Below are 13,863 nucleotides of genomic sequence, written 5' to 3' on the forward strand. Positions count from 1 at the left end.
ATTAGAAAATAAAATAAAATAAAAGGCATCCAAAGTGGATAGGAAGAAAGAAAACTACTTGTATTTGTAAATGGTATGATTTTATATACAGAAAATCCTAAAGAATCCACAAGAAAACTTTAAGAGCTAACAAATGAATTTAGTAAAGCTCAAGGCAGAAGATCAACAAACAAAAAGCAGTTATATTTCTATGCACTATCAATGATGAATCAAAAAATGAAATTAATTATATATATAATTATATATAATCAATGTTTCATAATGTTTTTAGAACAGGGGGATATGTAAGGTATGCTCTCCTAGACCTCCTAGACCTCAAAAAAATTAAATATATAAAAGAATACACATCAAAAACATTTCTGGAAAGGAAGAATTTGATCCAATTAAAGATTAAAAGAAGCGACAGGCTGAGGAAAAAGCTTTAATAAAAATATTCACAAATTCAAGGAAAACAACATAAACAGAAAAGCTGATCTGCAAAACTTCAATTGTCTAGTCCTGATTAACTCCTAGAAGACAGTCTTTATTAAGAACCCTCTCAGTGATAAGTGACTGACAAATCAATATAAACACAACTTAATATCACGCGGGGTTTTGATATTGAGAAAAAAACACACAAAAAATCTTCACATAATGTTTAAATTGAAAAAGTGGGCAGATATGTCTTGGAAATAAATAGTCTGTCAATTAACAAAATGAAAATAAGAAAATTCTATTTGTAACAGCACCAAAAAGAAAAAAATACTTAAGAATAAACTGGCCCAAGAAGATGTAAAACTTGTACACTGAAAACTACAAAACACTGATAAAGAAATTAAAGGCAGCTTAAACAGATACAATGGTGTCCCATGTTCATGGACTGGAAGATTTAATATTGTTAAGATGGCGATACTCCCACAGCAATCTACAGATGAAATGTAATTCTGATCAAAATGGAAAAGCTGATCCTAAAATTGATATGGAATTGCAAGGGACCCAGAATAGCTAAAGCAATCTTGACGTCATAAAAACAAAGTCAGAGGATACACACCTCCTGATTGCAAAACTTACAAAGTAGTAATCCAATCCGTGTAGTACTGGCGTAAGGATAGACACATAGATTGATAGAGAAGAACTGAGAATCCAGAAATAAACCCACATCTCTATGGTCAAATGATTTTTAACAAGGGTGCCAAGACCATTCAATGGTGAAAGAATAATTTTTCAATAAATGGTGCTGGGACAACTAGATATCCACATGCAAAAGAATAAAGTTGCAAAAATATGAAACATTAACTCAAAATGGATCAAAGGCTGAAAACTCTTAGAAGAAAACATAGGTGGCCATGGGGAATGACTGCTTAGTGGGCACAAGGTTTCCATTTGGGGTGATGAAAAATTATGGAACTAGATAGTGGTGATGACTGCACAACACTGTGAATATACAAAAGTATCACAGAATTGTACACTCTATAATGGTTAAGTTTAAGTGAATTTTACCTCAATAAAAAATCAGTTGTATTTCTATAAACTTACAATTAAACAACTTGAATATGAAATTAAGAAAACCATTCCAGTTATAATAGCATCAAAAATAATAAAATATTTAGAAATAAATATAAGAAATATAAAACTTACACTTGAAAACTACAAAATATTGTTGAAAGAAATTAAAGAAGATTTGAATGAAAGGAAAGACATCCCATGTTCATGGATCAGAAGATTTTAATATGGCAATCCTCCCAAACTGATCTATGGAGTCAATGCACTCCCTCCCTATCAGAATCCTGACTGGCTTCTTTGTAGACATTGACAAACTGATCCTAAAATTCGTATGGAAACTCAAGGGACCTCAAATAGTCAAAACAATCTTGAAAAAGAACTAAGTTGGAGAACTTTCACTTTCTGATTTCAAAAGTTATTACAAAGCATCAGCAATCAAGGCAGAGTTCAAGTTATCATCTAACCCAGCAATTCTATTCCTAGGTATACACATATACACAAGAGAAATGAAAACATATATGCACAATAAACTTGTACAATAGCATTATTCATAACAGCCAAAGATGCAAATAACCCAAATGTCCATCAACTGATGGATAAACAAAATGTGGTGTGTCTGCACAATAAAATATTACTTGACTATAAAAAGGAATAAAGTTCTGACACATGCTAAACATGGATGAACCTTGAAAAGATTATGCTAAGTGAAAGACACTAGGAACAAAAGACCACATATTATATGGTTCCATTTATATGATTATGTCCAACATAAGCAATTCAATAGAGACAAAGAGTAGATTGGCAGTAGTTTAGGGCTGGAGGAATGGAGGATTTGGACAGTGACAGTAAAAGGATACAGGGCTTCTTTCTTGAGTGAAAAAATGTTCTAACATGGACTGTGGTGACAATTAAGCAATTCTATGTACATATTAAACACCATCATGTCACACAATGTAAATGGGTGCATTGTATGATATGTGAATTACATCTCAATAAAGCTGTACAAAAAAAGAAGGAAAAAAGAATACGTACATTGTGATTTCAGTTGTAAAACGACAAGGACAAGTAACACTAATCTGTGCCGTCAAAAGTCACGATAGTAGCTACCCTGGCAGGGAGAAGGCTAGTGACTAGAAGGGGGCACAAGAGAGTTTCTGAGATACTGATAAGGTTCTGTTTCTTCATCCAGATACACGGGTTAGTTCTGTTTATGAGAAGTCTTCAAGCTGTATAGTTATGTTATGTTGAGTCTTCTAAATGTATATAATACTTCAACCAAAAATATAAAAATATATTTTATAATTAGCACCTAGACCTTTTAAGTACCTAAAAAAGCCCCAAACATTCCAACCTATATCAAAAGACAAAATGGCAACCACATTCATCAGGTTACCTCCTATGTAATCTTAACAAAAGGAAAAGGTACTAAAGAGAGCCTCGTTGATGGCAATAAAACAGTACTTTCGCTAAGTTAAGAAAATTTGTCCAAGGCCCAGTGTCAAAACTCCAAAGTGTTATTTATCTGTTTGAATAGTGATGAGAAAATAATTATACTATATTATTAAACTTATGGTAAAGAACACCAGAGGGGAAATATAGTTCTGGCTCTACCTCTTACTGTGTGACTTTAATAAAATCAATTAACTTTTTAATACGTCCTTATGAGCTGTTCTCTTGGTGATAACCTACTTGGTGTGATTTGGGGAACAATCAGGTAAGGTTTACTACATGAAAGCACTCCAAAAAAAAAAAAAGATTAAGGAAATGTATAATAGCACTATAATTCAAAATGAAACCAAAAGCTCTTGAGTGAAATATAATATTAAGAAATCTAGCAATCACTCAATTATTCTATAACAAAAAGCATTCCAAATTTAGTTACTAAATTTCCCAAATAATTACACAAAGAATTCTTCAGAGGCTATAAATGTGTATCAAATTATTTGATTATTAAAACCAATAGCTACAGTGTCAGGCAGCATAATGGCCTGAATGAAACAGCATAGTGCCTTACAATGTAATATGCACAAATACTTTGATGTGAACATACAGTAAGTAGGCTCATTTTATTTCTCCTTTAACGTAAAACTTACAACTTAATACTGTTATTAGTATTTGAAGGAAAGGATTTGTACTCCTTTCTTTCTAATGGTAGAGGCAAATCAGTTAATACCTGAGAAGCTGAGCTGTCGGAACAACTTGAATGGGAGTCGTCAGGAGGGCCGACAGAGCCATGAGAGATCAGTGAAACAGTTCCTCCCAGAAATTCATCCCCTCGAACCGAATGGATAAGATCATTCAAATATTTATAATAAAGATTGCTGGACAAAAAGCCAGGCAAAAACACCTAAAAGAGAGGACAAGCATTATTTTAAAGTTGAAATCAAATACAACTAAAACTTTATTTTAAAACACAATTTTACCTACAATTCTACCAGATAGCACAAATGATTTTACTTCTCCCTGTTACACTCCAAGTATTAGCCCTTTATACAGATTACATTGTAACTAAAATTACGTGTACAATTTATAGATTCCCCCCCCCCAAAAAAAAACAAACATTTGCCATAAAACTATTACATAGACTTGACAGACTTTTTAATGACCAGAAAACAGTGCAGGGAGAGGAAATATATGGAAACTAGATTTTTCTGGTTTCTTGTAAATATTAAAGTCTGTGTATATATTGATTTTTACTTTTGAACTGATTTTCTTATAATAAATTACCAGGAGTGTGATTACAGAGTTAAACAATATGAACATTTTAGCTTTAATATATAGATGGTCAATTTATCCTTCAGAAGGATGTTGTCACTTTGTCCCACCAGCAATATATCAAGCTGGGTGTTTTGACACAGGCTTTCTAACATCAGTCTGTGTTTTGTCAAATGATTGTTGAATAAATGCCTAATGGTATATGCATGTTTTTATTTACACTTAAAAATTATTAATGATGCTGAGTAAGTTCCCATGTTAATTACTGGCATTTCCTATTACCAACTTTTCCTTCACAGCACTTAGCACAATTGTAAATATTTATGTCTGTGTTTAGTATGTGCGCTTTTCATAGACAGAACTCCAGGAGGGCAGAAATTATGTTTGCTTTTTTTTTGTTTACCACTCTAACACTAATACCTAGTACAGAAATACTCCAAGTATTGGTGAACAAATCATCTATGTCTTTTGCCCATTTATCTACTGATAGTACTCTTAAAATTAGTGTAAGTTCTTTACACACACACATTTAGTAAGAAATATTTTTAGATTTTGTTTTTCTCTGTATTTTAATTCTCTTTATTTCTCAGAAAGTTTACTACATTCTTTATATGATACAGATCTGGAACGTTAAACATGAAAAAATTGTCATCACTGGGCAATAGCTGATACTCTATTCAGTTTATCATTAGCTTTTTAATAATTTGACCTTTATATGTAACCCTTCCACATTCCTGGAATTCAGTTTTTATGTGTGGTATTGTTTAACAGGGCTTACTTAACCCTTTTCCACCTAGATACACATGACATATATAAGCAACATAACCTCATGGATTTATCCTAGGCTCTGTGTAATTACTGGTAAAATCTGTACTAGTTCATTAGAAGAATAAATCATTCACAAATTCTAATACTTTATTAATAAGATATTAGCGATACACTAATAAGTGATCATAATACTACACAAAACTAGTGTTCCAACCCTGCTGAGAGATATTGGTGGAATATCTGGATCATTCCTAAGCTAACTGTGCCCTATACTGCTATCTAATTAATAAGCACTTTATACATCTTACCGCACTTTTATCCTCAAAATTACTTTAAAATAAGTTATCCACATTATCCCCATTTTACAGATGAGAAAAAGGGCATTAAAAATTGCAGTAACTGCCTAAGGTGATTCAGCCTATAAAGGTTAAGAGTAATACAAACCAAGTGAGGCTCAAAGACTCCACTCTTAATGGGTACACTGCACTGCTTCAATTTTCCACTATTCTGTTACATTTGGTTTTTCCCCATGCTATATTTTCTGGGTTCCACCAGTAAAAACTTCTTGTAGTTTGATACTTTCGAAGTTCTTGGTTACCTTCTCCATGGTCGTCCAGGCCTGACGTAATGGAGTTGTAAAACAGTTAGGGAGTGGCCCACCTTCCCTGCAGATATTGGATTCAATTTCTAATCTTACAACATCATCAAATCCAAGAGGATGTGTGGCCTGCAGGGAGAAGTACCTATGGTAGAAAGACAGCCAAAGTAAAACCAAATCCCACAGAAAGTCTAAGCAACTCCTGGCACCTATACCAGAGAATCTTCTGTGAGGGTACTTGATTCAGCTTGCAGAGCTAGTGCTATAAAGCTGGGTGATGACAGCCCTATTGCAACCTTTAGTCCCATTACCCCAAAGATATCTGAGTCAATGTGCTACCGCTCTATCTGCCTCTCATTTTCCTTAGTCCTTGTTTAAGATTTGCAAAGGTTAGGCTACAACTGAGGCAAATAAATCAATCAATCACACATATTTAATGGGCACCTATTCTCTGTTCAGCACTTGGTAGAAAGAAATGGATTTAAAAGAGGGTAAGACACAGTCCTTTCCCTTGGAAAGAAAGCAGAAAAGACCCCTTCACAGGATACAATGAGAACACACCATCATAACTATGAGGCATACGTAATATACATGTAGGAATTCATAAAATAGCACAGAGGGTGAAGTGGATGGATTTGATGTATTTAGATAGAATAATAGGACTTGTTGATGATTTGGAATATAAGGGAAAAGGAGTAATCAATGATAACTCAAAGATTTTTATCTTTGTAAGATATAGTGCAACTAGTGTTTTGGTAAGCTGGTACTTAAAAAAGGCATTAAAAGAGAAAAAGATATACTGTATGTTCTCTTACAGGCATTCTACTGGCTTCTAACTCCTGTCTCTGATACAAGTATGGAAAGGCTGATGAGGCATGATTGTGAAGATGCACACATAAGATATAAAAACAAACAAGTAGGGTCTGGTCAAGTCAAATTTGGCACAATGAACTCATCAAAATGACAGTGTCAGTGGGCTGCTATACAGTAACCTTCATTTAGAAATGGCTCTCGGGACCGCCCAGTGGCTCGAGCGCCGTGCTCCTAACACCAAGGTTGGTGGTACGATTCCCACATGGGCTAGTGAGCTGCGTCATCTAGAGCTAAGACTGTGAACAACAGCTCTCCCTGGAGCCGGGCTGCCATGAGCAGCCGGAGGTTGGCATAGGCTGCCGTGGGCTGCTGTGCTGCTGTGGGGACAGAGCCCCAGAAAGTAGTTTACAGGCTCTTGGCCTCACGTGGAAGGGTGCTGCTCGGGTAGTGGATGGCCGTCGGCTGTCGCCGGTTAGCCGATTGGCTGCTAGTATAACTGCTGTGGCTACGGAGGAGAGCCGAGGATTGCAGAGGATTGCCGAGGACTGCTGAGGAGCCGAGGAGAGCGGAAGAGAGTAGAGGAACAGAGTCGAGGAGAGTGGAGGAGAGTCGTCGGTCGGTTGGCGGAAAGGCGGACGGCAGGTCGCGTGTCTGGTGGGCCCAGCCTCCAGGGAGACCATAGTGGTATGACTCCCCTACCTATGGCTCCGTGGGTGTTCCTTTTTGGCCTCACCATATCCTGCATTCTTGTGTGGGGAGCGGGAGCAGAGACCCCGCAGGCCGCCACGCCTGAAAAATGGCGCAGCAAGCAGGGTCTCCCACACGACAGCTGCCCTGGGCTGCTGTGCACTGCCAGGAGCGGCCAACAGCCAGAGAGCTGTCGTGAGCGGCTGTGAGTGGCCGACCAACGACCAGCGACTGACTGCCTCAGCCAGAGGTGGGGGGCGGAGTGCAAGGCTCATAATACCAGCATGGGCCAGGGGGCTGTGTCCTACACAACTAGACTGAGAAACAACGGCTTGAACCGGAGTTGGGGGGAGGGGGGGGAAGAAATGGCTCTCAATGTGAAATGGGATCCAGTGGGAAAACAGGGTCTCCACTCAGGCCAGGACCGTACTAGTGCCACTCTTCGTTCCACTCTTCTGTTATAGCATAAAGAAAATTCTTCCTTTTTTTGTTATCAGTGTTTTCTTAACAAAAGCAAGTCTTCCATCTTGTAACAAATGTTCCTCCATGATTTGAAATTTTGGGGCGCCCTCCTATTTCAACATCAACATAACAATGTTTCTTACACAACATTTTCCACAAATATACTAAAATAAACACTGGATAAACAGCAAGAATTGCATTCCAGTCCAAGATCTGCCACTAACTTGCCCTGTGACTGGGAAAGCCACTCCCTTTCTGGGCCTTAGTTTTCTTATCTACGAGATAGGAAAATCAGACTAGATCCCTAATCAGGCTACTCATCAAAATCATCTAGAGTGTCTTCTAAAAATAAAGATTCCTGGGTCATACCTCAAACCTGCTGAATCAGACTCTCTTAGAGTGGAGGACTGGAAACCTGTTTTTAACAAGCTCCCAGGTGATCCTTATGCAGACAGCCCAGTATCTGCAGAGCAGTGTTCAGGAACCTAACTCTCAGCTGTCTTCCAACCCTAACATCCGTGGATTTTTCTTAGCACTTGCTTGTGGATACAAACACATTACTTTTCTTTAAAAAATAAGAAAAGTTAAAGGAATACCATGTGGTATGGAGCTGGCCACAGCTTTATCACTTGCCTGATGTCTGCAATTCTGTTCACTGTAAGATTTAGCTACCCTCTCATGTTCAGTGAAGACTAATGAAAAACTATTATTCATTGAGTAGTTAATCTGGCTGAGCAGATCTGCACCAGAAAAGATGATACACCCGTACACAGATATTCAGGACCCTGTACAATACACAGTGGTACCTCGGTTTTCGAACGTAATCTGTTCTGGAAGACCATTCGAGTTCTGAAACATTCGAAAACAGCCGACAGCTAGGTCTCAGCGGAAGTCGCATGACATGTTCCACTTCCGAGGCGTATTCAAAAACCGAAGCATTTACTTCCGGGTTTATGGCGTTTGTAAACTGAAATGTTCGTCAACGGAGACATTCAAAAACCGAGGCACAACTGTATTTCAATTAGTTTCACCTTCCTCCTATATTCCCTAGCCAAGTTTCAACTATCCAAACTCAAGTTTCTTTAAAGTGACCTTGAAAAGTTTCTTGAAAGTGACATCCCCCCAAGTTTCTACGATTTTGCTTGTGCCAGTGCATCTGCCTAGAATGTTCTTTTCTGCCTCCTCTGGCTGGCAAAATTCAACTCCTTCATCAGGATCCAACTTAACTCTTTCTTCTGTGAAGCCCTTCCTGAACGCCACCGTCATCGTCCTGCCGGCCATACACAAACCTCCCCTTGCCCAGCAGAACGTTTTGTGCTAAGAACCCCCAATTACGTGCCCCATATGAAAAGCAGCTTTTGTGCTGCTCCCTGTGAGCTCCTGGACAGCAACACTGAGTTTAACCATCTTTTTTAAGTACATATTCCAAAGTACGATAAATATTTGTTGAATGCTGAATACACCTATCAATAACACTCACTTGTCATATAAAATCATGGCATCGTTCTGTGCCTCCTGTCCATCATACTGGCCCTTTTTGGCAGCAAGCTGAGACTGGAAGTTATCTGCTGCCAACCAGAACTGTAAGATATTCACTGCATCCTCTTTTTCCATGTACTAGAAGGAAAAATACAAAAGAGGAAAATAAGACTATAAACAGATTTCTCTCACTATCCCTAATTTATAAGCCCTAAATATTAAAATATAGGCTATAAGCAAAAAACTAAAAAGAACTAACAGACCCACTTGTTCAGTTAATGCCAGTCAGCAACTTACAGTCATTTGAGATTAAAAAGCTTAAAAACATCATTTTAGGGAAATACAAAACAAAAAATCCTACCACCACATAGCTTGATGGAAATTTTAGTGAAGTAAAAATTACAGCAAAGATGGGTTAGCGGTTCATCACTGGCAAACATACAAAGAATAAAGTAACCAGACCTTATCTTTTATACCTGATCATTTCCATCATTCCATTCAGCCATATTAACCTGAAGAAATGCTGACTTAAACTTATGGCAAAGAGGAAGTGAAAAACTAAATCAACTGAACTGTATTCTTGTGAAGAGGCAGAACACAAGTGTGGATTTAAGCTACTGTTTTGTGAGACTGGGAATCCTCTTATCTTTACTTAATAGTCACTTGCTTTGTAACAAAAGAATCTCATTTGCTGAAGCCTACAAATACCATTAGACTAAAATGTATGCCTCAGAGAGATTAATATACTCAATGTTTATTGCAAATGCTAAAACCAAAGTGATGATAGTTGGAAAAAATGTCCTACTGCTCTTTTTCTCGTCTAAAGTCTGATCTCTGGAATCAAGAATCAAATTCTGTGGTTTTAAAATAGGTCCAAATATGGGTGGCGGGATGGCTCAGTTAGTTAGAGCATGACCTCTTAGCAACAGTGTTGCCGATTTGATTCCCACATGGGCCAGTGAGCTGCATGCACTCCCCGCAACTAGACTGAAAATGGGGACTGGACTTGGAGCTGAGTTGCGCCTTCCACAACTAGACTGAAGGACAACGACTTGACTTGGAGATGATGTCCTGGAAAAACATACTGTTCCCCAGTACTCCCCAATAAAAGTTTAAAAAAATAAAATAAAATAGCTTCAAATAATTAAAACTATGCATTCTCTTAGATTTTTCAAAATTAGAGTTATCTTACATTGAATTTTCATGTTCTCTCTTTAATGTCATTAAAATACTCTTGCCATTATATACAACTTAAAACAATAAAATTATTTCTTTTGTATTAGTAAAGAAATATTATTAATTTATTTATTAATAAAGATCTAATAAATCCAATTGATCTTTTTGGAAATGACTGGTCTCTTCTACTATGTTATTTTCTATAGACAGGGCCTCAGCATTTATAGTTAAGAGGCTGAAATGCTCTAATAGAGTACGAAAGGAAATGCAGACTTTACCTCAGAGAAATAAAAGAGGGCTGACTCACAGAAGAGAATGTCAGCCAGGTAAACCGTTCCACTGGTCAGCACTTCAATCTGGTATTTACAGAAATGATGACTTCGCAGAAACTCACTAAAGTGCCTACACATGGACAAAAAGGGACAGTATGAGGGAACGACCAAGGGAAAGAGCTTAATTGGGAAAAAACACTCTTTCCATATTGTGCCTATTGTAACTTAAAAAGCCTAGGTCAACACTACCTCCCTTCCCACGGTATCGTTCCTGATTCATCTATCTGTAACTAATCTCTCCCACCTCTTACTGACTTTGTAGCTCTCTGATATTTAACACATGCTACCTCATATTCCGATAATGAAAGAACATGCCCTGTTTCTCTTAGGCTGTAACTTCCTTCAAGGCAAGTACTATATCTAACTGTGCCTTGCATAGAGCAACCTTTTCGTAAATGTTAAATGAAAGAATGAATATGTAGATTTTTTTTAAGGGCATGCAGCAGTAATTAATAAAAAAAAAACTTTTGGAGGCAGTTCAACAAATCTATGTGGATTTAGTAATACAGCATCCATTAAGCTTAAAGCACACACTAACACATTAGGATATTCATCTGAAGACATGCATTGTTTAAATCAATAAACCAATTCTAATAGTCACAATCACCCCAAATGACTTCAGAATTTAAACAAATTATTCTAACTTAGGAAATATTGACATTAAAAATTAAATTTGTTTTATTTTTTAGAGCGTTCACAACTTACACTTAAAAGAAATTAACCAAAATAGTGTTAGAATATGCCTATAAGATCCTGTAAATATTCAAAATACTTAATTCCTCAAAGATAGTTTTTTTTAGTCAAATGAAGCTCATTCCTGACACTGAACCCAAATTTTCAAGAATGCAAAATGTGAACGCATGAAATTAACTTACTCTTGCTCCATTGCACTAAAGACTACAGACTGTGCCAAAACAAAACAGTTGGGATCCACCTGTCCATCTTCTCCACAAATCTTTGCTGTAAAAGAAATAGTACATAATTAGACAACACATGGCACATCTCTCCTTAAATGTCTTAACACCTCTTTACCTATTCTCTTTGCTTCCTACTTCATTAAGAAAACAGAAGCTATCAGGAAATTATTTCTATTACTTCCCACCATATCTAAATCCAAAATATACATATTTGTGAATCAAAGTAGGAAATAACTGTAAAGGCATATAAATTAGGTTTTAAATGGAACTAAGAAAATACAGGTGAACAGCTGATCTTGAGCGGGAGAAGGCCTTTCTGAGCATACACGCAAAAGCAGAAACTGAAGCTTCAACAACATGAAAATTAATTTCTGTACATTAAGACACCCCAAAAACAAAATAAAAAGGAAAATAAGGGTAAAAAAATTTCAACATGTATGACACCTTACTCTATATATGACAGATTATCATTTGTATATCAAGAGTTCTTACAAACTAGTAGGAAATATACCAAAAGAAAACTGAGCAAAGGACATGAAAAGACAGTTCACAAAAGAACAAATATACCAGGCTGGAGGTGCAAAAAAATGTATACATTTTTAAGAAATGTTTCTATGTATTACTTTTCAAAGTTGAATTGAATTATGGTAGCAATGTGTAGTATGACGTTTGCTCAAAAGATGGCATTAATAAAATGAATGCTAGTGTCATTCATTATATTACAATTTTAATACAGTTTTTTTCCTTTCTTAAAATGTGTATACATTTTTTTGGCACCCTCTGTATAACTATAGATTAGAATAAGAAGGTACCCCACCTTTTGTCTAGTAAATTGGCACAAAAATGTTGTAACAAGCTATATGTTTAATTTTTTAACAATACACACGCTTCAGTAAGGGAATGGGAGAAGTGACACTAGTGTTAGTGGGAATATAAATTGGTATATCTTTCTGGAGGGCCATTTGGCAGTTTCTAGCTTAAGCTTTAAAAACAAACATATCCTTTCAATCAGCAATTCTATTTCTACCGTGTTTCCCCGAAAATAAGACCCAGCCGGACCAGCAGCTCCAATGTGTCTTTTGGAGCAAAAATTAATACAAGACCCGGTCTTATTTTAACATAAGACCGGGTCTTACATAAGACCAGGTATAAGAGAAGAGAGGGGAAGGGAGGGGAAGGGAGGGGAAGGGAGGGGAAGGGAGGGGAGGGGAGGGGAGGGGAGGGGAGGGGAGGGGAGGGGAGGGGAGGGGAGGGGAGGGGAAGGGAGGGGAAGGGAGGGGAAGGGAGGGGAAGGGAGGGGAAGGGAGGGGAAGGGAGGGGAAGGGAGGGGAAGGGAAGGGAATTCTGGGTATAATATAATATAATACCAGGTCTTATATAATACGTGGTCTTATATTAATTTTTGCTCCAAAAGACGCATTAGGGCTGATGGTCCGGCCAGGTCTTATTTTGGGGGAAACACGGTAGGACTGTAACCTAAAGGATTATGGATTTATGAAAAGATTTATCAGTAAAAATCTTTAGCAAAATGTTATCCAACGGAAATTTTAAAACATTAAAATATGCTGAAATAAGGAACTGCCTAAATAAACTGTAGCACATCGATGAGATGTTTAGCTAACTATTATTAAACGTGCCTAGAAAAAGCCATACAACCATGATGGCTGGTTTCACTTTAAGTTCATGACCTTAAAGGGACCATAATGAAACCCAAGGATCCTACTCTCACATTCTCCTAGACAATACAAGGCACATCTCCTTCTCACTCTTATCACCTCTTCATCTATTCTCTTTGCTTCCTACTTCACTAAGAAAATAGAAGCTATCAGGAAACTATTTCTATTACTTCCCACCATATCTACCAACCCACCTACATCCTTCCTGTTACTACACTCTCTCCTGCTACTACAGATAAACTGTCCTCGCTCCTACCTGAACAACCCTCTGTTGGAGCACTTGTCCCATCCTCTTTTGCCTTCTCCAGAATTGTTTCCTACAGCAATTGTCCCCCCTCTCTCCTGCGTCACATTTTTCTTTGCTATTACCTTATTCTCACCACCTTTATATGCTGTTTGTACACCATACATATGTGTTTGCATGCTATCATACACTTTATATGTTTATAACACATCACCGTAAAACCAAAAACCATTGTCTCTTAACATCCCCTTCCAGCTCATCTTTAGAGCAAAATGCCTCAGAAGAGTTTCCCACACTTGTCTTCATTCCTCCTCCTAATCTCTCTTAAGACTCCTCCAATTAAGTTTTTGTCCCAAAAGGTCCACTGTAATTAAGAAGACCAGTGGCCCAGTTGCCCACCAAGTTGCGAAATCCATTTCATTCCTACTATTCGTTTTACTTAACCTATCAGCATGATTTAACAACTCTGATTACTCCCTTTCTCCCAGAAACATTTTTCACTTGGCTTCCAAAA

The 13,863-nt window shown here is 37.3% G+C and overlaps 1 protein-coding gene across 4 annotated transcripts in view; it reads right to left on the reverse strand.

Annotated features, from left to right (window-relative positions):
- AKAP10 (A-kinase anchoring protein 10) overlaps positions 1-13,863 on the reverse strand; it is an 81,513-nt gene that overhangs the window by 23,444 nt on the left and 44,206 nt on the right. For 3 of the 4 annotated variants that reach the window (XM_074320663.2, XM_088801894.1, XM_019757410.3), the window contains 5 exons: positions 11,388-11,472; positions 10,459-10,582; positions 9,006-9,142; positions 5,564-5,708; positions 3,656-3,829 (listed from right to left, as the gene is read on the reverse strand). In XM_074320663.2, coding sequence (XP_074176764.2) covers positions 3,656-3,829; positions 5,564-5,708; positions 9,006-9,142; positions 10,459-10,582; positions 11,388-11,472 — 665 coding nt within the window. The remainder of the gene's footprint in view (positions 1-3,655; positions 3,830-5,563; positions 5,709-9,005; positions 9,143-10,458; positions 10,583-11,387; positions 11,473-13,863) is intronic. The other variant, XM_074320664.2, reaches the window with a different exon arrangement.

This window comes from Rhinolophus sinicus, chromosome 12 (assembly GCF_057876585.1).
Source record: "Rhinolophus sinicus isolate RSI-liver-muscle chromosome 12, RSI-T2T, whole genome shotgun sequence".
NCBI classification, from domain to species: Eukaryota; Metazoa; Chordata; class Mammalia; order Chiroptera; family Rhinolophidae; genus Rhinolophus; species Rhinolophus sinicus.